Source organism: Labeo rohita, chromosome 1 (genome assembly GCF_022985175.1).
Source record: "Labeo rohita strain BAU-BD-2019 chromosome 1, IGBB_LRoh.1.0, whole genome shotgun sequence".
NCBI classification, from domain to species: Eukaryota; Metazoa; Chordata; class Actinopteri; order Cypriniformes; family Cyprinidae; genus Labeo; species Labeo rohita.
Genome location: NC_066869.1, coordinates 40,241,101 through 40,267,220, shown reverse-complemented (window position 1 = coordinate 40,267,220; position 26,120 = coordinate 40,241,101). Strand labels below are relative to the sequence as shown.

At 38.9% G+C, this 26,120-nt stretch overlaps 1 protein-coding gene across 4 annotated transcripts; it reads right to left on the bottom strand.

The window, feature by feature from the left end:
- Positions 1-5,443: 5,443 nt before the first annotated feature.
- Positions 5,444-13,204, bottom strand: pcdh18a (protocadherin 18a). Of its 4 annotated transcripts, none has more exons than XM_051118245.1 (4): positions 10,243-13,204; positions 9,921-10,009; positions 8,896-9,065; positions 5,444-6,737 (listed from the first exon to the last, which is right to left on the bottom strand). In XM_051118245.1, exons 1-4 carry the CDS (start codon positions 12,730-12,732, stop codon positions 6,079-6,081), a joined length of 3,408 nt encoding a protein of 1,135 aa, XP_050974202.1. In that variant the 5' UTR covers positions 12,733-13,204; the 3' UTR covers positions 5,444-6,078. The 4 variants fall into 4 exon arrangements, with proteins under 4 accessions (XP_050974202.1, XP_050974203.1, XP_050974206.1 ...); XM_051118246.1 differs by having other exon boundaries at positions 5,444-6,734; XM_051118249.1 differs by having other exon boundaries at positions 9,921-9,976.
- Positions 13,205-26,120: the final 12,916 nt, after the last annotated feature.

Sequence of the window (26,120 nt, the reverse complement as noted above, 5' to 3'; positions counted from 1 at the left end):
ACCAAGACAGATGTTAATACCAGGTGTAAACAGGGCCTCTGTCCTCCTCTCACTGTCCCTGTTTTTGCTTCCATCCTCTCACTATCCTTGTCTGGCTCTGTTCTCACACCATCTCTAGGGAGGCCATGTATGTGTGGAGTGTTTTGATATGAGAACTCATTTCCCTAGTTCCAGTCAGCACAGGGAGACATATATCCTCCCTAATATGTACTTCGTGTTATCCTCCATGGGGCCCCCCGTAGGCCTCCACGGTAATTTCCATAGCGAATTCATCAAACACGACAGAGAAAAGAAAAGGATAAAGTCAATTCATTAGCCAGATATGATGACAAATACCTCTTCAGTGAAAGAGAGGGAAATTCTCATTAAAAGCTCAGGTGTGTGTGACTGAACCGAACGAGTTTAGAGAGATGTGTACCATTCTGCAATTTTTTTTTTTTTTTTTTTTTTTTTTTTTTTTTTTTTTTTTTCATCAGTTGTGCTTACTCATACTCAGCAGCTGGTCTTCAGAAATCATTCTAATATGCTGATTTGGTGCTCAATTACAATTGGTGTTCAGTTATTAATAATGGTTCCTAATATTCTTCAGAATTCATTCTAATATGCTGATTTGGTACTCAAGAAACATTTCTTATTATTATCAATGTAGAAAACACTATGGATAAGAATGTATATTAGCATTGTTTTTTTTTTTTTTTTTTTTTTTTTTATGTATAAATATATTGTCAACGATCCTAAGGCATTCCATTAACAAGCCCTACTAATAATACTAAGTTAAAAATTACAACTGCTAGAAAAAACACCAAATATATTATAAAATTTATGAACTGCACAGTTTGGAAAATATATTTGCATCATGCCAGCATAATCAAACCAAATCGAAGTCAATCCTGACCAGAGTCCAGATTTTATGATGCATCTCATCATTTAGTGAGAAATCAAATCCGAATTGAATTGTTGTCAAAGCAAACCATTTGCATCCTTTTGGATCATGAACACTTCCTCAGTGCATGAGTACAACGACATCTGACTGTAAACGAAAGAAAAGCACAAATGCTTACCGTTTATGAAGTTTATGAAATTATAGTGCACGTAAAAATTCCATTACACACTCCATTATGCAAATAGTGCTTCAGTAAATATGATTCGGTAATGTGGCGTTAATCTCTTTTATGCATGCCCATGAAGCACATTACCAAACATTAATAGCACCAATTCAAGATTCACAACATGTGACCTCCCTCTCTCTCTCTTTTTCTGTCACTGTGTTTTTTCACCCTTTCTCTCTGTCTTTCTCACCGAATTGTGGAACTGTCTCAGGTTATGAATACTGATTCTTGCAGAGAGGTCACGGTTTTTCATAGACCAATGTAATTTTATCTAGCAACAATTCTACCTGCAGTAATGTGCATGAATAATGCATATGCTACCTGTGTAAGACCGTTGTAGGGCCACATTAATGTGTCCTAATGGCTGCTTGTGGCATTTACAGAGATGCAGAATCATCAGACATTATTAAATCTAAGAGGATGGTGACCCTCTGTTATTAATTAAAAATAATATTTTTTCGTTTGATATTTTGAAGAAAAGTGCATGGTATATGGAATATGATACATAAGTTATAGAAGGTGTGTTCTATAATTCTATACTTCAGCTCTATATTTTCACTTGTATCAATTTTATCATTTGAACAGTTCCAGATAATAGACATACCTATATCAATAGATATGCGGCCATATTGGAGATACTCAGATGTAAACAACAGCACTGATTTCATGGTTAATGTACTACTGAATATGTTGTTCTGCTAATTTATACTGTCTAAAGCACTGAAAAAAATGTGTGGAACCTGCTAAATCAATCAACTTATTAAGCAGGAAAAGGCACAATATTTTGCGTTTAAGTTCATAGGTGGTAAAGATACATACGAGCAGTATTAGTTAAGATATTAGCCTAATTATTATTATTTTACCTACCTGACTGAAAATGATAAGAACAAACACAAATGTTGTCAAGTTTCTTGCCCAGGAAATCCTGGTTCACAGATGCCTTTTGTTCCTCAAAATAGTTTTTTTCACTCTTCTCCTTGATTTATTACAACCTTTGCCATTCTATATAACTCCAAATGTTTTTCCCCGTACGACCGATTAGTACAGCCCAAAACATGACAATAACTGGCCATTTTTAGCACCGATAATCATCAAAATTTGTGAGTTTTGTTTGGTTCAGTGCTATTATATTCAGTGCCACCAATATTGTTGATTGAAAACACTCAGATAGCTGTAAGTAACATATGGTTGCCTAATGAAGAGTTTGTGACTCATGATAAATAACAAATGCAATTTTACTCGTCAAAACTATACAGATAAATACATTGAAATAAACACTATCAATATAGCCTAATTTAGAAGCCATTATCGAAAATGACAAACGCTGAGGTGTGTCCTCAGCTCAGTTGGGCATGCTGATTGATGTTTGGTGGAGGAAAAAAAAACTCACTTTATTTTTTCAGTTTTTATTACAATTTTGGTATAAATATGGCTTTCATTATTGCATACAGGCTCTTGCGAAATGCTAGCATCCACCATTGTATTACCAGCCAGTTTGAGCATGGATACTGCACTGGTGTCTAGTGTTGCACTGATATTTGTTTCACATAATACTTTCTTACACAAATGTCATGTAACATTACAAAAAAGTTTTTTTTCAGAACAACAACTAGGATGCTTTGCCATTTTCCCACATCTTCTCCATTGTGTGAATATGAGAAACCAAAGGGTGTTAACAGAACATAGATACCCACAGACATAAACACAAATACACACTCGCACCCTATAAATTTGTATTCCCCACACTTGAAGTGTTAATTAATAAGAACGTGACATGACTACAGAATTTACTTGTTGATTTAATTAAGCAATGGTGTGAAAATATTGGCTGTAGTTTATGGCAGCTGTCTGGACATCTTTCCAGAGACAAAATCATTCACATTGACTGAATACACAATAACTTTATCTTCTGTGTGATCAGACTGCAAAGAAATCACAAAGGTAGGACGTTAATAATAAATAAAGATTATATTTTACCTTTTTCTCTACTGTTTCAATTTCTAGACCAGGCTGTTGCCTTTGATATACTGAATCACAGCAAGCAAACCACTGGACCCGAGGTGCTTTACGGTTCGGTGTTGGGCCCATTTCTTTTCCCAATATATGCAATGTCAGTATTGGGGGGTCACAAATTATAAGAAATGCACATTAATTATTAAGATGAATTATTAAGATTATCTTTTTCCGTAGTGTGTCAGTAGGAAATATCTGTTTACATTTCCAAACATTAATTTTGCCATTAATTATAATAATCCAGTGAGATTTTTGTTTGCACAAGGAGTCTGACAACAGCCAGGGCTCCACACAGAGTTCTGATCATCATTATCCAGTCTGTCTGGAATAACAAGAAGAAACAACAAACTGAGACAGAATAAATCCAGAAGAACTGTGGCAACATCTCCAAGATGCTTCAAGCACAGCTACAATACTGTTAATTGTTTTAGGCACTTGTGTAAAAATGCTTTAAAATGTGGATGCTGTTGAGAGATTTTCTTTATCAATTCACTTCTATTAACAAATTAAATCAACATTTGGTGTGACCATCCTTTGCATTCAAAGCAGCTGTTTTTTCAGGTAGCTTTGCAGGTAGGTCTCTTGAAGCATCTTGGAGATGTTGCCACAGTTCTTCTGTATTTAGTCTGTCTCAGTTTGTTCTGTTTCTTAACGGCATTTTAGACAGACCGGATGATGATGAGATCAGATCTCTGTGTGGAGGACTGGTTGTTGTCAGACTCCTTGTGCAAACAAAAATCTCACTAAATTATTACAATTAATGGCAAAATGAATATTTGAAAATGTAAACTGATATTTCCTATTCACACACTACAGCAAAAATACTAGATTTCTAATCATTTTGACCACCACTGTATTTTCAGCAGCCATTAGTCCAGTCTTCAGTGTTACCAAATCTTTGTGAAATCCAGTCCAGTCCAGTCCAGTACTGTCATCAGCCTTTCTCAGAGTTACTCAGCAGGAAAACAGGAACCTCACACTACAGGTGACGCTCAACAGAGAGGAAGCGAATTAAACTGACCCTGAGGTGAATTAACACACCCGCTGCACACAGGAACCCAACTTAGCCTAAATGAATAGGGTGGCGCTCACAGGTTGCAGTATTCTTTCCTGATGATTAGTTATCATCGGTGTTGCCGACACTTTTATGCAAAGCAATTTACTAATTGTAGGGAGCATGTTGAGGTTAACTGCCCTGCACTTACAATCATCATGTTTAAAGGGAGGTTTATGGTCAGAGCTACGAGGAAGAAGAACCCAAGTTCAAGGTCGTATAGTCAAAGCAGCTTCCACCATGTGAGATTTCAAAGTCCAAACGTTTACGCCATACAATTACACTAACATGCATAGTGAAAGAGTTGATTGTGTGAGAATAAAGGCTGCTCGCCACTTGCTGCAAAGAATAATAAAGTAAAATCAATGTTGAGCGAGTGTGTGTGTGGATAATGGCCGCTCTATGCTGCGGTCAGGCCAGCGTAGATGATTCCACAGTGCATCACATCGACTGGCTGCACTCCAGATTACTAATCCTGAACAGCTGCCTGCTGTTAAATTATACACACCGACAGGTGTTAACCACACATACACACAAAACACAAGAACACACATTTATAAACATGCATACATAGACTAACATGCGTACGTTAGGATATACCGATCGTTGTATTAAAGATTCAGGGGCTTGTGTCATATTATATGTGTGTGTGAAGTAATCAGACACCACTGATAACAACATTTAGGGGGCATGGCGAGTTTTATGTAAAGCCATAATCTTTCTACAAGCTAATTACTCAGGGTTATAGCTAATTACTAGGAGTTATGGCTGGGTAACCAGGGCAGAATTACACCCTTTCTAGGTTTGCAAAGACAACAAAATGAGGCTTGATTCATCAGCCATATAATCAGAATGTTATTCCTAGATCAAACGTCTTCTTTAATAAAGTCGCTAATCAGATTTTTATGGACAAAAAGGATTTGATTAGCACTCCTCCTGATGGACATGCCATGAATCTTTTTTTTTTGTTTTTTTTGTGGCTGCAATGCCTGCTCTGCTCAAAAGGGGGAAAGCTCTTTGTGAAAGCAGCCGTGGCAGAGATCCATGAAAACAGATGCCTGTTTGTTAGAAGAATCACTGGTTAGATTCTGTAGGGAGTTGATCGATTCTGTCTGCTTCATTTTCAACAAGTTCCAAGGCTAACGGTAAAAGATGCTTTCATAATGAAAGCTTACAAATGCGGATTTGCCAAAGGGTAAACATAATTACAACTAAGACCGATAGATTTGCTGAATAAATAATGAATGACAACAGACAGTGCGAAAGCTATTTCCAAATGTATGTTTTTAATGCAACATTATTGTAAAATCGTAACAGAAAGGTCTGCTGACAAAGACAGAAATCCTTATAAGGTCCCAGGAAATTTTTCACAGTCACTCATGGATAAAGAGTACCATTCTGGTGAGATTATTTTCGGTGTTCACAATAATGATAACGGAGAACTGGACCACCAACAATAGTTTGTATACACTGTGAAATCTCTATTGATTAAAACATCCTTACGCACACTCACGCACTCTCAAACACTCTCAAGCACACATAAAACATTTTCAAGTATACAAACAAATCTTGGTTTTATTTTAGGTACATGCAGTGAAATACTGTATAAAAATAGACATTTGTATTGCTTTCTGTACAAACACATATATACACATATATAAATACGAAGTAAAAAAACATAAAATGTGTTTACAATCACATTGTGTTCACTTTTGTACAAAAAGACCAAAAAGTCATACCAAGTAAACAATATTAACCGAAATGCTTCCACATGCGACTCAATCAAGGCTACAGCGCTGAACTCTCTCCCTTTCTCCTCCTTTAAATGATTAGTTCGCTCTACGAAAATAGAGCGAACGAAAAAAGAAAGAGACAGGGAAATGTTCTTTAACAGATTGTTGTTTAGCTCTGGCGTACGTCCTGAAGCAACTTGTTAATTTCGGCAACCAGTTCGCTAGCGTCGACAACTTCGTGTCTCGTGTCGTTGCGTTTTCCCTGCCGCTGGCTGAGCACGCTCTCTAAGTCGTCCTCTTCGTAGTTCTCTGGGATCTCCTCCATCGCCGGCAGCCATTTTAAATGTGCTTGCGATGCCGCGTGATTGGCCGAGCCATGTCCGCCCGTCACGGCACCGCCGGGATTTTGAAAGTGAGTATTGGCCGCCCATACAGCAACGCCCTGTGGGTAGGCGGAGCCCGTAGATGATGCTTTACCCGGCAGGAAGCCCTTTCTGATCTCCATGCCGATGGAGGAGGTGGGAGGGCCGGTGCATCCTTCGAGTTCATTGACCTCAGCGTAAGAAGTTGGCAGGAGACGTTGGAAGACGTTGTTCATTTCTGACAGCAGCGAACCGCCGCATTCCTCCTCGTTGTCCTTTCCGAAGGTAGAAAAGCTCTTCTTAGCTGAGTCGACTGATTGCTGGTCCTCCTCGAGGACCTGAGGCCTGCTCTCTTCTCCAGGGATGTACATGTTCGCACGGTAATCCGAAGACAACTGAGATGGCATCCAGCACTGGTCAGAGTGACCCAACACACGGCACTCCTCCGTACACAATTTCATGACTGCTGAGAGAAAGACAGAGAGACAGTTTTCAGTGAGTTTTGTAATATTTCTCCTGGACAGATAATATTAAATGGAAAGCAAATGGAGACTTAAGCTTTAAGGAGAAGTTCAATTCCAGAACAAAAATTTACAGATAATGTACTCACACCGTTGTCATCCAAGATGTTCATGCCTTCCTTTCTTCAGTTGTAAAGAAATTGTTTTTGAAGAAAACATTTAAGGAATTATCTCCATATTGTGGACTTCAATGGTGCCCGTGAGTTTAAACATCCAAAATGCAGCTTTAAAGAGCTCTAAATGATCGCAGCTGAGGAATAAGGGTCTTATCTAGTGGAATGATCAGTCATTTTCTAAAAAATAAAAAATAAAAAAAAATGCTTGTCTTTTCTAGCTCTGCGATACACATGCGTTTTCTGTGTAATCCGGGTCTGTATAGGGTAGGTCGAAAAACTCCCATCTCATTTTGTCCTACAACTTCAAAATAATCCTACATCACTGCAGAATTGCGACCCAGTGTTTACATAGTAAACATGCAAAGAAGGTCAAACGGCCTTTACAAAAAAAGGTAAAACAGCGATGTAGGACGATTTTAAATTTGAAAATAAGATTTTTTTTGTATTGACCTGGATTACACAAAGAATGCATGTGCATCACAGAGATAAGCATTTTAAAAAGTATACATTTGTTTTATTTTTTTTTTTAGAAAATGACAAATTCGCTAGATAAGACCCTTATTCGGCTGTGATTGTTTAGAGCTGTTTGAAGCTGCATTGAAACTGCATTTTGGACGTTCAGACTCACGGCACCACTGAAGATATAAAAAAAAAACGGAATTTCTTTACGACTGCAGAAAGAATGGCATGAACATCTTGGATGACAATGGGATAAGTATATTATCTGTATATTTTTGTTGTGGAAGTGAACTTCTCCTTTAAGTCTCTTATTCTAAAAAGTTCTTAAGGTTCTAAAATGGGCTTTTCTGAAGAGATTTTTATGATGTCTTGAAATTTTTGTTTACAAAAGTGAGATATCTAATTAAATCCAACATGTTTCATTTACTTCTTCCGAGACCACACGATCTACTATAGTTCTCATCCACTATCTATTTTTATTACTACTTTTTAAGAGAAACAAATTTGATACTGTACTTAAACGAAACATAAATCTCCTGAGCTATGATAGAGCAACCCCTGAGCAATGAAATTTTCTCTGGGCATGTGAAAAATGGCAGAAAGGAACGTGAGGAAAACAAAGGGATGAAAGAGAATGGGAAAACGAAGAGGGATGATAAGGTTAGGAAGTTAGAGAACGGATTTCGGAGGTGGGTGGGTGAGTTGGGGAGGGAGCTTGAGAAGCTAAGGAGATTGAGAGTTTGCCATTCTCCCATTCCAGTTTTTCTTGTGGAGGCTGACATCCTTTGTTAAGCTGGATTATTATTCATTACTTTGGCAACTCCGCCTTATACGAATCAGATATGACTGAATTTGAATATTAGAGACAAAGCAGCAAGGGAATGGAAATGGAAAGAACAAACTGGAATTGGGATGGAGCAAAAATGACAATAAACTGCTTTGGTGAGGAAAGGGTGAAACTCTAATCGATGCACACAGGTTGCTTTTTTCTCTCTATGATAGAGGAAGAGCAGGGCTGAAATAGCGGCCCTCTGGGGAGAGAAAAGAGAGTGTGTGCGTGCGGAAGGGGGGTTTAACTGCATTGTGAAAGCAATTACGGTGAATTTTCCTCAGTTCAGATTTTGAAAGCATAGGGCTGTCACTCAGCGAAGAGAATGAATACAGGGAAATAACACTCCAGTCCACGCCTCCACACACGCACATACACATACACTGTCTTAAGCTGCTGATAAAAACAGATTGACACCGCAAAAGGTAGTGGTTACAAAAATAACACAATTTTAACCAAGAACCAAGAGGCTTTTTCCTTAATTTTTACGTGTATATTGAGTATAAAAGCACAGTGCAGGTCATTTAATTCAAAACCGCACCTGTTCACTACATAATAAAAGTAAGTCACTGTAGACGGGGTGTTAAACTGCATCATAAACGCAGTGTGCTCGATATAATCAAGCTGATGAATGTCATAATTCAGGGTGATAAAAAGGTGAGAAACTGCATGAGAGACCGATCGGGTTCCATTTCTCACCTGGGTGGAGACGGTGGTGTCCGTCGCTGTGGAAGAGGTCTCCGAAGCCGTCGCCTAGCAACCGGTCGATGGGCGAATCGCGGCCCATCTCGCAGTCGCTGTCGCCCGCATCACTGTCGCCACGCCCACTATCTTTCAGACTGAACTTATCCATGTCCTGGAGGGCGTACCTGCACACACATTCACACAAACACAGTTATTGGTTGATCAAGATGCAAAATATAAGCTAATTGAAAACTATATACGATACTCAAGTTAAATCAATCACTAAACTCAATTATCTACAAAAAAAAAAAAGAAAAAAAAAAAGAAATTAAACATGTTACATTCGGAGTGGCATTATATGTTTGATTGCATCAAGTCAGCTAAAATGCTCAACTTAAAGTTTCCCAAAAGCATCTCTATGCATTGCATACAGTCTATGAGCATGCATATGCAAAGCAGGCAAGCATATGCCCCACCCATCATTTTCACTTGCACAGACTATATCTACTTTATTTAACCTTTGTATAAACAGATCTATTCAGTGATGTCTCTTTGGCTGCATGCATTTATCTCACAAAATGTGTCTTAAATATTTAGATTCACATGAGCAGAGGCGTGCAGGACAAAAAAGTGCAACTATCTAAAGCTAATATGTTTTTAAATGATCATATTGACATTGAAATGCATCACTGTATGGAACAATGGTTTCAACAATATGCACGGAATAAAATGACATGATCCAAGAACAAAACGCAGATGAGAGGAAAGAAAAAAAAGCACAGAAAGCAAGCTATGACCTCATGTGAGGAGCAGTCCAATCAGGATCTGCGAACGTGGGTGACCACGGCAACAGGGAAGTTCTGTCCTATTCTCCCACAAACATTTTAGAATACCTATCATCCAATCCGATCGAACCAGCAGCACACAACAGGTTGAGTATCACTACCCATCTACTCTACCATACTATTTAGACCACATCATGCCCAAATAAGGAGTTGGAGCTTGGAGCGTAGTATTTGTTTGTTTGTTTGTAAGTTTACCTGTAGCTGCGAGAGTATTTGTTCCCTCTGAAGCTGGGCCGCGGCTGATACTGACCCTGATGGAGTATTGAGAGGAGCTGTGAGACTTGCTATAGCAAAAACAGATGACATAAATAAAAATAAATACTGATGGAACACGACACTCGTTCACACACGCACACACACGAATGAACAAATGAAAACTGTTAGTGTGAGAACAACACGCAATGACGTGAATGTTATGTTGACACTGGTGAATGAAAAGAACATGGACAGAGAATTCACAAGCTCTTCTACAAGATCAGCATCAGTTACACTTTGAATATGCAAGTGTTGCTTTTACCTCCACAGGGGGCGTGGCATGTGTCAGCTCCAGGGCGAAGTTCTCAGGAATGTGATTGGAGGAAATAGTGACCAAGCTGTTCAATGATTGGCGGCTGTGTTGGCTCTGTCGGCTGCCCATGTGGGCCCGCTCAGGTCCTGGCGAGGAGGTCGGTGAGCGATGGTGCGCCCGGATTGGAAGGGTCCCGTTGACAGTGGGCACCAGGGTGATGTCGCCCTTATGGATCTGCCGTGAGGGTTTTTTTGGGTGCTGTTGATAAGTAGACTCAGCCACCCTACAGTTGTATGAGCGAGTTTCCTTATTTTCACGTGAGCAGTGAAGGGCAAAGGCCACCATGATGAGAACCAGAATAACGCAGACCACCACAAGGGAGATAATGATGATCCTGGACACGTCCACAGAGCCATCTTTGGTTCCTCCACCTGTTTGATGTGGGTTCATGTGGTTCTCAATGTTTTCATAAAGCGAAAGTCTAAGCAGGGCTCTGGCACTGAGGGGTTGAGAACCATGGTCCTGCACTTGGATGGTCAGCTCCACGTGATCCTGTGGAACATCCTGCATGCTGACGTTGGTCCGAATTTCACATGTTTTAGCGTCCATAGAGAAATAACCTGCCTCGTTGCCCCCTACTATAGAACACGAAAGGTCACCGTTGGCACCAAAATCTCGGTCTATCGCGCGGACTACAGTTACGACATCACCGACCTCTGCGTATTTGGACACTGGAACGTCAGCCGTGTGGTTCCACAGCTGAGGCATCATGATGACTGGTCTGTTGTCGTTCTCATCCAAGACAGTCAACACAACGGTCACATTACTACGCAGCGGGGGACTTCCAGAATCCCGGGCCTGGAGTAAGAATGAGATCTGACTCACGTCTTCGCGATCAAAAGTGCGTAGCGCATAAATGTCTCCATTAGAGGGGTCAATGGTGACATAAGTGGAGATGGGGCTCCCATGGACTGCAGTTTCAAGTATAGAGTAGCTCACTTGGCCATTCGGGCCCAGGTCTGGATCTGAGGCCCTCACAGATGACAAATAAGCTCCTGGTGAGTTGTTCTCCACCTTGGAGATCTCATACCTGCTCTTCTCAAACTTTGGCGCGTTGTCATTCTCATCCTGGACCTGAACAGTGAAGTGTTTGATGGTAGATAGACTTGGAGATCCTTTGTCTTCAGCAATAACAGATAAGCTGTACTCGGACCTCTTCTCTCGGTCCAGAGTTACATTTGTAAGGATCATGTAGTTCTTTTCATAAGTCTTTTGCAGCCTGAAATGACCCTGGCCGTGGAGACGGCACTCCACTTCTCCATTCAAACCGGAGTCCAGGTCATCTACCCTCACCAGAGCCACAAATGTATCTACAGGATCTGTCTCTGATATATAAGCTATCTCCTCATTCCCAGTGGACATCAAGTTGATGCTAATATCAGGTTTGTTGTCATTCACATCCACCACTTTTATTATGACTTTACAGTGTGCTGGCATTGAGTTGGGGCCCATGTCTTGAGCTTGAACATCTATGTCATAGGAATTTGTGCTTTCGAAGTCAACTTTCCTCATTAGTGTCAAATGACCATTATCAGAATTAATCTTAAAAGTCTCTACGATTTTAGGCGACACGTGACTGCTAAAAGAATACACGATTTTACCATTGGTCCCTTCATCTGGGTCAGTAGCATTCAGATCAATAAGCAAACTGCCTATAGGGGAATTTTCAAGCAAGTTGATCACATAAGATGGCTTCTCAAACACCGGATTGTTGTCGTTCGAGTCAGCTATGCTGATTTTCAGAAGCGTTGTTCCAAATTTTGGGGGAACGCCCCTGTCTGAGGCGGTGAGCTGGAGTTCATAGCTCGCTCGCACCTCTCTATCCAGCTCTTTAAGCACAACGAGCTCCGCGTACTTGGCGCCATCGGTTCTGGTTAGAATATCAATCATAAAGAAGTCAGACGGGGTCAGAGAGTATGTGTTCAGTGAGTTCTCTCCGACGTCTGGATCGGTGGCGCTGTCAAGGGGAATGCGCGTCCCCACGGCGGCGGTTTCGGAGATCTCTATGGGAATGACGGGGCGCGCGAACTGTGGTGCATTGTCGTTAATGTCCAAAATTTCCACTTCGATGTGGAACAGCTGTAGGTGCTCCGTGGGGAGGGTGAGGACGTCAAATTCGATAGTGCAGTTGAGATTCTTCTCGCACAGTTTCTCGCGGTCTATTTTGGTCCTGATGCTGATCTCTCCATCCTGGTCGCGCACGGAGAGAAGAGACGCACTGCCGCGCTGCATGGCTCTAAAGCGTAACGGAATCGAGCTGGGAAGTTTGGACAAAACATCAGCGACATCTTCTCGAAGTCTGGCGATTACTGTACCCACCTTCTGCTCTTCGTAAACTTGGTATTTCAGAGTTTTAGCCGAGACGTGCCGTGCCAATGTCACGAGCACAGCAAGTTTGAGTAAAGTGGCACAGAACACTGTGCCCTTGCTGGTATCCATATTGGGTTCCGACAGGCACAAGAAATAAACTCTCAGAATGATTGTCGCTTCCTTTGTTGAGCTGTCTCAATCCTTTACATGCGTTGTTGTGGTCTCAAAAACATCTCCAAATCCGAAAGAAAAACGTCTTCTCGAAAGGCTCCGACGTCAAAAACAGGTCTCGAAAAATTAGCAGAGCGCAAGAGCTTAAAACAAGCAATGACAATAAAAGCAAAAGCGCATATCCCTCTGTCACTAAGGAGAAATCTGTTGCGCGTATCAAGAGACTGGAAGCGCAACCTCCGTCTGGAGAGCCTGTGCGCGCGCGTATCAGTCTCCCGCTGTCTGAAGACACTCTTTGACTGACTAACCCAAAATAGCAAAGCCTCCTTTAGAGCCACGGCTTCAGACAAAACGCTTCACCTAAATCAAGGGCTGCCCCTTCTCTCTGCGACTGACCATTCAACACAGAGCCACTATAGATCCCAATTAAATGAAGGGGAGAAAGGAAGTGGATAACTCCGCCCTTTAGGGTCTCTCTCTCCCCCCTCTCTCTCCCTCTCCTGAACGCGCTTCAACAAAGGATGAGAGAGCAGAATTTAAGAATAACACGAGCTGAACTTTCCCTCTAGATGACTGTCAATACAATTTATTCACTAAATATTTACCTCTATTTTTGGTTAAGCATCGTAGAATATCTTTTTTGCCAAATTTGTGCAGATACAGAAAAGATGCATTCATAATATGGCCTAATTTATGAATCTGTGGGCTAAGAACCGTTCTGTTTAAAGATCTATAACTCAATGTTTTTAAACATATGATATAAATATGTGAATATTTAGAGAATCCCCATACAGTTCTGATATAAAACAGTTTAGAAAGCTTACACAATCCAAAATATATGATGCTGTTGTAAAAATGAAAAGAATAGGTATAATTTAGAGATCTCAAAATCACTACACTGACAGGACTTTAGAACCTACAGGCATCTTTAAAAAGACAAGAACTTGCAAGATGAGTTCCTGCAAGAATTTCAAAAATACTAAAGGAATATAAATGATGCCTTCTAAAAGTTGCCTAAATGTTCCCCAGAGGGTTCTGATGGTGTGGCAATCCGAAGAACCCCAAAGAGTGTGGTGGATTGTAACACCAAATGAAAACATCGCCATTAATTATTATGCACACAGGGCAGTGTGCTGCTCTGACATATAAAGGGCTCTTGTGCTTGTGGGGTCCTGGGGTTCAAGTCATGTCCTAGTCCTGTTCCACCTCTTGCTCCCTGTACTTTCCATTTGCTTCTCCATCATCAAATATATAAGCAAATAAATAAATAAATATATACAATTAAATCAAATGAAAACAGGAAGCAAATACAGAAGATTAAAATTTCAAATGAATACATAACGTGCATTACATTCTTAAAAAGATTGCTTAAAAGGTTCTTCACAGCGATGCCACAGAAGAACCATTTTTGGTTCCACTAAGAACCATTTAGCCAAAGGTTCTTTAAAGAACTATCACTTTCTTACCTTTCTAATCTGAAGAACCTTCTTTCACCACAATGATCTTTTTGTGAAACAGAAAGTTTTATTTTTAAGAGTGTAGACTCATGATCTTGTCAAATGTCGGTGACTAGAAGTACAATGGAATCCCTCCCATCTGGTCAGCTACAATATTTCTAATTTAATTTGTAGATGAAAAGCTTGTGTGAGTCCTTGGATGTTGTGTATATTAAATTAAACAAGACAACCCATTAAATCAGATACCAGCTATTTTAACATTCATTAACACTGTCAAGACAGTCATGAAATTCTACTTCTTGCATAGCCTATAATCTTACAACTTCTACATGCATCTCATGGAAGTAGCTACTGCACATCTGATTTCATAATTGGTTAAACTGGTGTTAAAACACTCCTAGTAGATGCTTACATGGTAACATCAGTTGTAAGTCATTCATTTTGGAGGACTAGACTAATCTTTGCATCAGCTGTCCAGCGTGTTTCAAAAACTGCTTAAATGCCTTCCTTAAATCCTTTTAGTATCACCCGCTTTCCTTTTTGGGGGTTCAAGTATTCTCACACGCTACCGACTCCTCATCTGCCATATACATTTAAGCTTAAGCTGTGTGTCGAATCACTTGTTCTGATGAATGAGTGAAAAACTCGTTCACGCGCACAAACAGCTCTGCTCACGTGAATAATACGGTTTTACATCGCGTGCAGGTCTTTTGGTGCGGTTCCAGCAAAATGTATTAACCTAACATCCATGTAAGCGCTTGAAAAAAATGTGCACAGTCTGGACCGGGTCGTCTGGACCAGGTCATTTGCATTTGCGCATGGGTCACGGTTCCTCTTTGAGAGAAAGCTTTCTTCCGAGTCTAAACTATAGAGGGAAATTAGTTCAGTTTGAAAGTGTAAAAACGGGGACAATTCAATTGCTCTATCACGCTCACGGGCAAACGGATGAATAAAATACATTAAATGGCCTATTTCCTGACTCTCACTCAAATTCCCATGGTGATATGTTAACCCGTGGAAATGTAGCCAACCATATCAAACCCACAGAAGTTGGGCTTGGATTAATAAAAAGCCCTTTGGCGACAGATTTGACACAAATGCTGCTCCTCTTTTCCCAAGTCTGGAGTTCCATGTGCTTTAACAAAACCAAGAGGGCCCATACTGAGACACTGGGGTGTTCTAGCGACTGTTTGGGAAAGTGATTACCGGCAAACTTCAGCGTTACCAGAAGGCGCACGTTTGACCCCGCCACTTTCTTTTGTTTAGTTTATTCTTTTCATAAGTCGCCGTGTTTGCGAATCGTCTGCGTTTCGCCCGGCCAATTTTAGCAGGGCGACTTTAACCAGGTTTGATACGGCCGAGCGCTCTCTTTGGCTCCGAAGCCTTAATGCAATTACCTCTGCTCTAATCACATTGCCTGAACAAAGACGTCAAAGTCTTTGCTGAATTTCGGGGGTTCTGGAATGCCCGCAGTGTTGCATGAAAAATCACACAGTCTAAAAGAAGTGCGATAAGTAAAAACAGATGCGCGGGCTAATGCACTTAGACACGGTTTGGCTTTTTTTTTTTAAAAAAAAAAAAAAAAAAAAAAAAAAAAAAAAAGAAGAAGAAGCAAAAAACGAATCATCTGACAGAGTCTATTTAAACTCGCGAACAATGCGATAATGAAACTAATACATTTAAGTGAAAACCAACTTGTGAGACAGGTGCAACACTGACAAAAACATTTTTTGCCTTCAAGAAAGAATGCCTATGACTGATCACGCACAAATGGCATAATGAACAAGTCAACGAGCAAAGAACATCTGCATTTTTGCTGCTAGTACAACTTTACGATACCATACGGGGCAACTGCGTCTCAATCTCCCTGACAGAGGCGCATCCCTCGCATGTGCCATAAAACCAGGCCGCGGATTCGACTTTTGTCATTGATATTCTGTCCTTCCCCATTTGAACAATGGCCGCAGCAGGTGGAACGCAGGCCAGATGAGGTTGGCTTCCAAACTCGCGCGCGAACTTTGCTTTTAGTGTCGCTGGAATGCGCGTGAACGAGCGCGCGCTGCCGTTGTAAAGGCACGCGAGCATCTGTCGCCTCGTCTGTCTCATTATCCCTCATTCGATTAGCGCTTTCTCTTTCAAGGCGGGCTGCGTCTCGCTTTCTCAATAGACCCCCGGTCACAAAGGTCTCTGACAATGTGCATTGTTATTCATACCGGGCCAAAGAGCAACTTAGTCCTCTCCCCCCGGTTGGAAGGGACTTTTACTGCTTTATGAGTCGTTGAGCGGGATAACAAGACTCAAGAGTCTGTTTGCTCGCGTGATGCATGTAGTGCGCGTTCTTAAAAACACCATATTGAGCTTCGTGTCGCGGTGAGGGCGACAAATTTATTGCTGTTCTTTAACAGTAGCCCACTATGGTTATCCAGGCCTGCTATAAAACCACAAGTTTGTGTATGTACTGGCTAATTTGTGGAAATTATATGACAGCTGCACTCGAGGGCCACCCTCAGCTACACTGTGTTGCTAATGCTGCCAGTGAGAGTTTATGCTTACAGTGCAGAGAGAACTTAATATTGTCCATTAATATTTGACTGAAATCAAAGTTTGCATATGGTATGAACCAAAAGCCTTGGGTACACATTTGAAGTAGTTTCCAAGTCAAAAATCCTTAAGGAAAGTGATAAGGATTCCTGTTGAAAATCATCATATGGAATTAAACCTAAAGTATCCTAATAAGATCAAATAAGGGCTACTGTATGTCTATATCAGAACTTAATTTGTTTTAGAACTATCTCCTGCTGCTACAGTTAAAGAGATAGTTCACCCAAAAATTAAAATTCTGTCATTAATTACTCACCCTCATGTTGTTCAAAACCTGTAAGCAGTTTTGGGCACAGTAATTTAAAAAAGTAATTAGGTGTAGTACTAGTTACTTCTCACAAATAACTGAGTTAGTAACTGAGCTACATCATTATAAAAATAGCTAATTACCAGGGAAAGTAAAAATGTTCAAATATGTCAAATAACTTAGATGCCCCCAATAATAAATATGGTAAATGAATAAAACATTGTAGACTAATCTACACTTTTTTAAGATTCTGGGACAATGTGAGAGAGACCTCCCAGGGGCTAGATATCATGTTATTGGGGCCACTTTAACCTGCAGACATGAAAAACATCATAATACCAAGAAAACAGATGCCTTCTGTCACGATGAAAAACAAATATTCTCTGATGAAGTAATCCATATATGATACGAATGCAACCTCCAGTTTTTACCATCTCAACCAGTGGAGTTTAGTTCCAGCAAGCTCCAACTCACACCTGCTTGGAAGTTTCTAGAAATCCTGAAGACCTTGATTAGCTGGATCAGGTGGGTTTGATTAGGGTTGGAGCTAAACTGTGCAGAGCTGTGGCCCTCCAGGAATTGAGTTTGAGACTACAGGTCTAAACTCACCTCTAATTTAATCATGTCCATGCGTGAGATGCACGGATATGTAGGTAAACACCCACATCACCTCTGTAAACAAACATGAAAATTCATCAAGTTCATCTCAGCTACTTTTCGTTTCTGGAAGAAGACATGCTGAGAGGAATAAGCCAGAATTTACCTCAGAAGAAGAACGCAATGCAAAAATTATAGTAACACCGCATTTCATTGTAAGTAACGGTAATGGCATTGTAACGAGAAAACAGTAATTCGTTTGATTCTTTGTTCCTGGAAAAAGTAATGCTGCTGATAACACTGTTTATGTATAACACTGTTATTCCCATCACTGCCTGTAAGACCTTTGTTCATCTTCTGAACACAAATTAAGATATTTTTGATGAAACCCTGCATAGACAGCAATGCAACTGACAAGTTCAAGGTAGTCCATGTGACAGCAGTGGTTCAAATGTTATGTTATAAAGCTACGAGAATACTTTTTGTGCACAAAGAAAACAAAAATAATGACTTTCAACAATTTCTTCTCTTTCGTATCAGTCTTTGACACACGTTTACAAGAGCACCACAGCACATATGGCGTTCTGATGTAAGAAGATCCATCTCTCTTAGTTTATTGTCTATAAGTTCTGGTTCAAATAAGTTAAGCTGGGCAAAAACCTGCAAATTGTCCTCTCTGTTGAAATCTTCAGACTTGTTGATAAAAACTATTTTATGTACAGTATGCGTCTTCTTCTGCTTGTAAACAAGGCGCAGTGCATTCGTTGCGGATGCGTCATCGTGCTCTTGTGTACGTGTGTCGAAGACTGACACAGAAGCACAAAAAGTATTCTCGTAGCTTCATAACATTACGGTTGAACCACTGATGTCACATGGACTATTTTAACGATGTCCTAACTGCCTTTCTGGGCCTTGAACATATCAGTTGCGCCGCTGTCAGATTTCATCACGGGTGAGTAATTAATGACAGAATTTTCATTTTTGGGTGAACTATCCCTTTAAAGGAAATTATATCAGGAACTAAATGATTCATTGTAGTCCCCCCCCCCACACACTTTAGTATATTATAAATGTTTTATGCATATATAATAAAGTGCAACCTTAAAGTGCCTTATTGCTGTTACTATATAAAAAGATAAATGGACATTTTATTCCATTAATAATCATAATAGTCCCACTGAGATTTTTTCTTGTTTAATCCTGTGCACTGCTAGAAAAAAAAAAATTGGCACACCTCGTCACCGGGATAGATCCCTTAAAAGTACACTTTGAGGAACTAATATGTACCCTTAAGGTATTACATCCCTTTAGGGGTAGAGGTTCAAATGTGTCTTTTGAGGTTACTGTTTCAGTGTCGCTGTGGCATTTCTCACAGAATGCTATATTGGAATCTGTTAAGAAAACTCTTATTAGCATCCTTTAGGTTTGAATCCAAAATGCATGTAATAAAAATTCCAGTGGAATTAATTTAAGATTTTTGCTGCATACGTCACTGCCAAGTATTTATTTTCTCTGTTCTTGGAGAAGTGGGTTACTCTTAATCTTGATTTTGCTTTTTTTTAAACTAAGAGTCAATGTCATGTACCTCCCTAAAGCCATCCACACACACACACATACACTCACACTGGCAATGAGTAAACCAACCTCTCAGCCCCAGTTCAAGCACCGTCACCCAGGACAAATCACTCTGACACTGATGTCTGCTGAGGTGGCTCCTTCTGAAGAGTGAGAGAATGAGAAAGAGAGATGGAAAGGGAAATGAAACATGGACAGAAATAATGAGAGAAAAAGATAACTAGCCAGTTGCTGGCTAGTTATTAAAAGAATGAGGAATGGTGCACTCATAAATGCAAATTCAGTCATTATTTACTCAGCCTCATTTAGTTTTGTTGTTATATATGAAGAATATTCACACACATACACACATTTATATATAAATGCATTCTATAAAATAAATCATTTGCTCACCCTTACCGTATTACTGTCTTTCTTTAATGGAACACAAAAGATATTTTGAAATATGTCTGTTTGTTGTTTAATTTTGGATGACATATTCCTTAAATAACAAGTATATAAAAAAAAATGTTTGTGATTAATGATGAACATGATGCTCAGTTCCTGACTCCCTGACTGGACTCCATTCTTAATGACTGACAGCTCATTTTTGGAGCAGCGATCACCATGGAAACAAATCAGACAACCATAAATGGGATACACATTGATGGAGTTGTTGCAGTAATGTTTTAATGAAGGTATCAGAATGCAGATGGTATTAGTGCCAACATGTGCAGCAGCAGTTGTAAATGGGTCAGTGCCAGAGCTTGGCAGGAAGATGAGCTAAGTAAAGAAAAAGCAGTGTTTTATTTAGAGAACGTATTCTTAATTGTTTCATTCTTGACACACATTTCAGTGGACAATCCCCTAGTTAGAAACACCTCCAAATAAAGCTATGTTTTCTCAGGTCTGTGTCAATATAGAAAGTAATACATCTTTTAACAGCCGTGTTAATGGCAGCGGAGGCCCTTCTAAAGGTTTAGGTCTCAGAAGACTGTCATGTTACATGATTGGAAAAATGTTCTGCTTTTAACAGTCTTTTAAACAAATGAAGCACAGTTCTCTTAGGTTTGTAATTCCTGATGACTGTCTGTTTTTCATTACAGCCTTTATTCCTACGGGGAGACGCGAGCGGCCAAAAACGTGAGTTTTAAAACAACAGCACATGCTAGCCGAAGGCATTCCAGCAGAGGTAGTTAAACAGCGGGGGCCCGTACACTTCTCTGTTTCCCGTGTGAGCAAAGGTTCCTGGGTTACATGTATCAGGCGGTCTGCGGATCACGAAGTTTGTTAGAGGCCAGATTTACGGCTGTGGGTAAAGGAATGGAGAACAGCTCGGCAGCGGAGAAGTGAGGCTCCTACGGGTAAATTTGGTTTAGGGGTCCCTAGGTGGCTTGGACAAGAGACAGAGTCTTTATCATCCAGCTGCTACACACCTAACATGTTTCTGTTTTTAGATCATGTCCGTGTGTGGGCTATGCAGTGTTTGATGGGAGACAGCATATTTAAAGCGATAGCTCACCCAAAAAAGAAAATTCTGTCATTAATTACTCACCCTCATGTTGTTCAAAACCCATAAGAGTTTTGTTCAACTTCAGAACACAAATTAAGATATTTATGATGAAATCCGAGAAAATCCTGGTATTCTCGTGAATGCGCATCTGAGACTGACACAGAAGAGAAGAAATTGTTGAATAAAGTTATTATTTTGGTATAGCTTCATTTTTTTCTTGTAGCTTCATTAAATTAAGGTTGAACCATTGATAACACATGGACTATTTTAACAACGTCCTATTTGTGATTTTATCAAAAATATCTTATTTTGTGTTCTGAAGATGAACGAAGGTCTTACAGGTTTGTTAGAATTAGATAATAATAAAGCAATTTTTAAAAAGAACTCACTGTGTAGTTACAACGTTACTGGAACAAATCATTTCAAGGACTATTCTGCTTCAAAAACCAGATGGAGGGACAAAAACCTCTTAGGTTTCTTTAAAAATAACTTAATTTGTGATTAATCAAAGTCTTAGGGTTTGGAATGACAGAGTAAGTGAATGATGAGAGAATTTTAATTTTTTAGCTGTATACACCCAAAAATATTAAAAATGTTTAGCAGTGTTTTGAATTATTATGGTTTAATTCCTACGGGAGCCTATAATCACACTCTAATAAAATACAATTTAAAATTGTTCCAGTTATGACAGACCTAAAACACATTTCTAGTTTTAAAACCACTGTAGCTTTGTGCTTAACATGAGGGTAATTAATGACAGAATTTACATTTTTGGGTGAACTAACCCTTTAATTTATAGTAAGTAAAATGTGACTGTGATGTAATAACTTGAGGTCATAGGTTGTGCTTGCTAAAAAACAGCCTAGCTCATGAATATTAATGAAGCTGTAGTTGTAACTGATTGGCTGAAAAGCTGCATTTGCAATAACAAATCCAAATCTATAATCACATAATAACACTTCCTCGAGTGGAAAACGTCCATCCACTGTTGTCCTCTCACATCAACAACCACCAACATATTTGTTTAGAACTGTTTTGTAAACGGTGTTTGATCTGTCCATATATTTCTCTCAAGATTCAGATGAGACCAAAAAGCAATACTATAGAGGATTCCTTTTTAAAGTTTAAAGTAAAATTTAAAACATCTTAATGATGGATTATAATACAAACACACATCATTTCACTCCTCACAATGTTAATTGATGTACTGGAGTCATTTGGATTACTTGTGGATTATTGTGATGTTTTTATTAGATGTTTGGACTCTAATTTTGGTGGCACCCATTCACTGCAGAAGATTCATTGTTGTGCAAGTAATGCTAAATTTCTCCAAATCTGTTCTGATAGAGAAACAAACTCATCTACATATTGAATTTGCTTAAAGGAGAAGTCCACTTCCAAAACAAAGATTCACATATAATGTAGTCACCCCCTTGCATCCAAAATGTTAATGTCTTTCTTTCTTCAGTCGTAAAGAAATGATGTTTTTTGAGGAAAGAAATTCAGCATTTTTCTCCATATAATGAACTGATATGGTGCCCCAATTTTGAATTTCCAAAATGCAGTTTAAATGCGGCTTCAAACGATCCCAAATACGGTTGTAAACAATCCCAGCTGAGAAAGAAAGGTTTTATCTATTGTAATGATCAGTTATTTTCATAAAAAATAATACAATTCATATACTTTTTAATGTCAAACGCTCGTCTTGTCTTACTCTGTTTTTGTTCCGGTTCATGACAGTTAGGGTATGTCGAAAAACTCTCATCTCATGTTCTCCCTCAACTTCAAAATCGCCCTATATCGCTGTTTTACCATTTTTGTTAAGGGTGTTTGATCTTTTTTGCATGTTCACGTTGCAAAGACTAGGTCGGTACTTCTGCAGTAATGTATGATGATTTTGAAATAATTTTTGTAGTTGAGAGAGAAAATACGACTGGAGTTTTCCGACATACCCTAACTGTCTTGAGCCAGAATACACAAGGAGTAAGGAGTAAAGTTCAAGGAGAGTAAGGCAAGATGAGCATTTAAGATTAAAAAGTATTTAAATAGTATTTTTTAATGAAAATAACCGATTTGACATTTAAAAAAGTATATAAATTGTATTATTTTTATGAAAATAACTGGTTGTTTCACTAGATAAGACCCGCCTTCCTCGGCTGGGATCGTTTACAACCGCATTTGGGATCGTTTGAAGCTGCATTTAAACTGCATTTTGGAAGTTCAAAATCGGGGCACCATATCAGTCCATTATATGAAGAAAAATGCTGCAATGTTTTCCTCAAAAAACATACTTTCTATATGACTGAAGAAAGAAAGACTTGAACATCTTGGATGACAATTGGGTGAGTACATTATATGTGAATCTTTGTTTCGGAAGTGGACTTCTCCTTTAAGAATGAGTACATTTTCAGCCAGTTTTCATTTTTGGTTGACTATTCCTTTAATGATTTCTTGTCATATTCATTCAGTCAACTCTTCCTGGATTATGTTGGCAGAAGCTTCTATTACAATACAAAAGTTTCTTGACATGGCTATTGTTTTTCTTGTGCTGGCTATTGCAGCACTTTCAAATTGACAAATGAAAAATATATATTTTTAAATAATAGTTTTTAGAATGTAGTTTAATGTAACAAAAGGACTGAAAAAGTCGCTGGAGTTATTTACTTTTTAAAAAGCACTCCTGGTTGAATGATCCACCAATGCACATTATTTCAATAACTAAATAATTAAAAACTGCTTCTCCTCTGAAATTATATTCTTTTTCACATGATACCACAAAAACATTGTTTCAAACCCTCCACTTCATATTACTGACCAAAATGATTCCCAGTTGATAAAATCAACCTCTGTCCTACATGTTTGCAGCTTGTTTCACTAGAAATTCTGACATATCATATCATTTCATCTTGACTCTAAAGGATTTGAGCCAACTGTAGAAACAGTTCTTTAAAACGCTGATTAAAATAAATGATTCTCCCTCACTAATAACCTATTCCTCCAGATGTAGACAAAAGGAGAAAGCAGCAGCAGAACGAAAGCAGAAAAATAAAAAAAGACATAAAGAATAGTATATTATCATTCCATTTTTTAAGCTTGATGTGTAATTTGCAAAAAAAAAAAAAAAAAAAAAAAAACTTAGGTTGAATCATTTGCATCAGTGGTTTAGATATGCTTGGCACAGTTTCTATTCATTAGCAAGATGATCTTTTTTTTTTACAATACTAAGTATCTACACGGATAATTACCTGAGGCATTAAAACAAAACTGCATAATGAGTCTCTCTTAAATGTGCATCATACAGTAAACATGACCTCCAGGTCAAAAACACTTTGTTGAAATACTGTGTATATGAAATTTCAAAAATATTATGAAAACAAAATCTGCAAAATAATATTACCATGACCCAACACATAATATCTCATAAACAAAAGTTGCATAATAAGCATAATAAGCGTCTGCCTTGACCTCATTAACATTTGAGAACATTAAACAATCTTTCAATCTCTAACTAGTGAAGAAACAGAATGTGTAATCCATCAAAACATTGATCGTTTTCATGTTTAGTAACATATGTGCCTCAGTGATAGTTCTCTTGGAAACACTGCAATAAAATTGCAGCATATCCAATGCAGATGTGGATAAAAATGGCAAGCCCTGAAATGTGCATCATTTACATCAAAATGCTTGGCAGAGGAACATAAACAAATCCTAAGCAGCCAGAACGGCACAGTGAGAACATGCATGTGAGACCAGAGCAGCCCATGTGATGTTCCTGAGCTACTGAAGGGGCTTCACTTGAATCGCAGCTCTTACATCAGGTCCAACTAAACGTTTTATTCTGAATCGCTATGAGCCTACTGCCAAACCTGATCCAAAGGCAACAATTTTGGGAAACAGGCATCTTTGATCTATTAAAGCAAGCTCTCCCTCTTTGTGTCTCTTCTTCTGGGGTGGTATATGGATCGCTCCTCATCTCGTTATCCATGGTGAAAAGAGAACAGTGATCAGAGACCCCTTCTGCTCCATTGAGATTGGCATGCTAGATGTCGAATAACAAAAGGGATGAAAACAAAACATGGCGAGGAAGAAAACAAGAAGTCTCACACAAACCTTTCACACATACGAGGACCAGAAAACCTGAAAGGAAAAAGAGAGGAATAGTGTTAGAATTCGATAATAATGAAGGAATATTTTAAAATAACTCACTGTGTAGTTACAGCATTACTGGAACAAATCATTTCAAGAACTATTCTGCTTCAAAAACCAGATGGAGGGACAGAAACCTCTTAGGTTTCATTAAAAATAACTTAATTTGTGATGAACCAAAGTCTTATGGGTTTGGAATTACGTTAGAGTCAGTGAATAATGATAGAGTTTTCATTTTTTAGGTGAACTAACTGCATACACACAAAATGATTAAAAATGTTTAGAAGTTTTGTTCCAATCATAAAAGACCTGACAGACATTTTTAGTTTTAAAACCACTGTACGATGCATTAAAGGAGAAGTCCACTTCCAAAACAAAGATTTACATATAATGTACTCACCCCCTCGTCATCTAAGATGTTTATGTCTTTCTTTCTTCAGTCGTAAAGAAATTATGTTTTTTTGAGGAAAACAGTTCTGCATTTTTCTCCATATAAATGACTGATATGGTGCCCCGATTTTGAACTTCCAAAAGGCAGTTTAAATGCGGCTTCAAACGATCCCAAATGCGGTTGTAAAAAAAAAAAAGAAGGGTCTTATCTAGCGTAACGATCAGTTATTTTAATAAAAATAATACAATTTATATACTTTTTAATGCCAAACGCTTGTCTTGTCTTAATCTGCCTGGACTTTTTTTGTTCCAGTTCATGACAGTTAGGGTAAGTCGAAAAACTCCCATCTCATGTTCTCCCTCAACTTCGAAATCATCCTATATCGCTTTTTTGTTAAGGATGTTTGATCTTCTTTGCATCCTCACTTTGCAAAGACTGGGTCGGTACTTCTGCAGTAATGCAGTGATGATTTTGAAATGATTTTTGAAGTTGAGGGAGAAAATACGATTGGAGTTTTTCGACATACCCTAACTGTCTTGAGCCAGAATACAGAGAGTTCAGGGAGAGGAAGTCAAGACAAGCGTTTGAGATTAAAAAGGAGTTAAATTGCATTTTTTAAAATGAAAATAACAGATCGTTATGCTAGGTAAGACCCTTCTTCATCGGCTGGGATCATTTACAACCACATTTGGGATCGTTTGAAGCCGCATTTAAACTGCCTTTTGGAAGTTCAAAATCGGGGCACCATAGTCCATTATATAGAGAAAAATGCAGAAATGTTTTCCTCAGAAAAACGTAATTTCATTATGACCGAAGAAAGAAAGAGATGAACATCTTGGA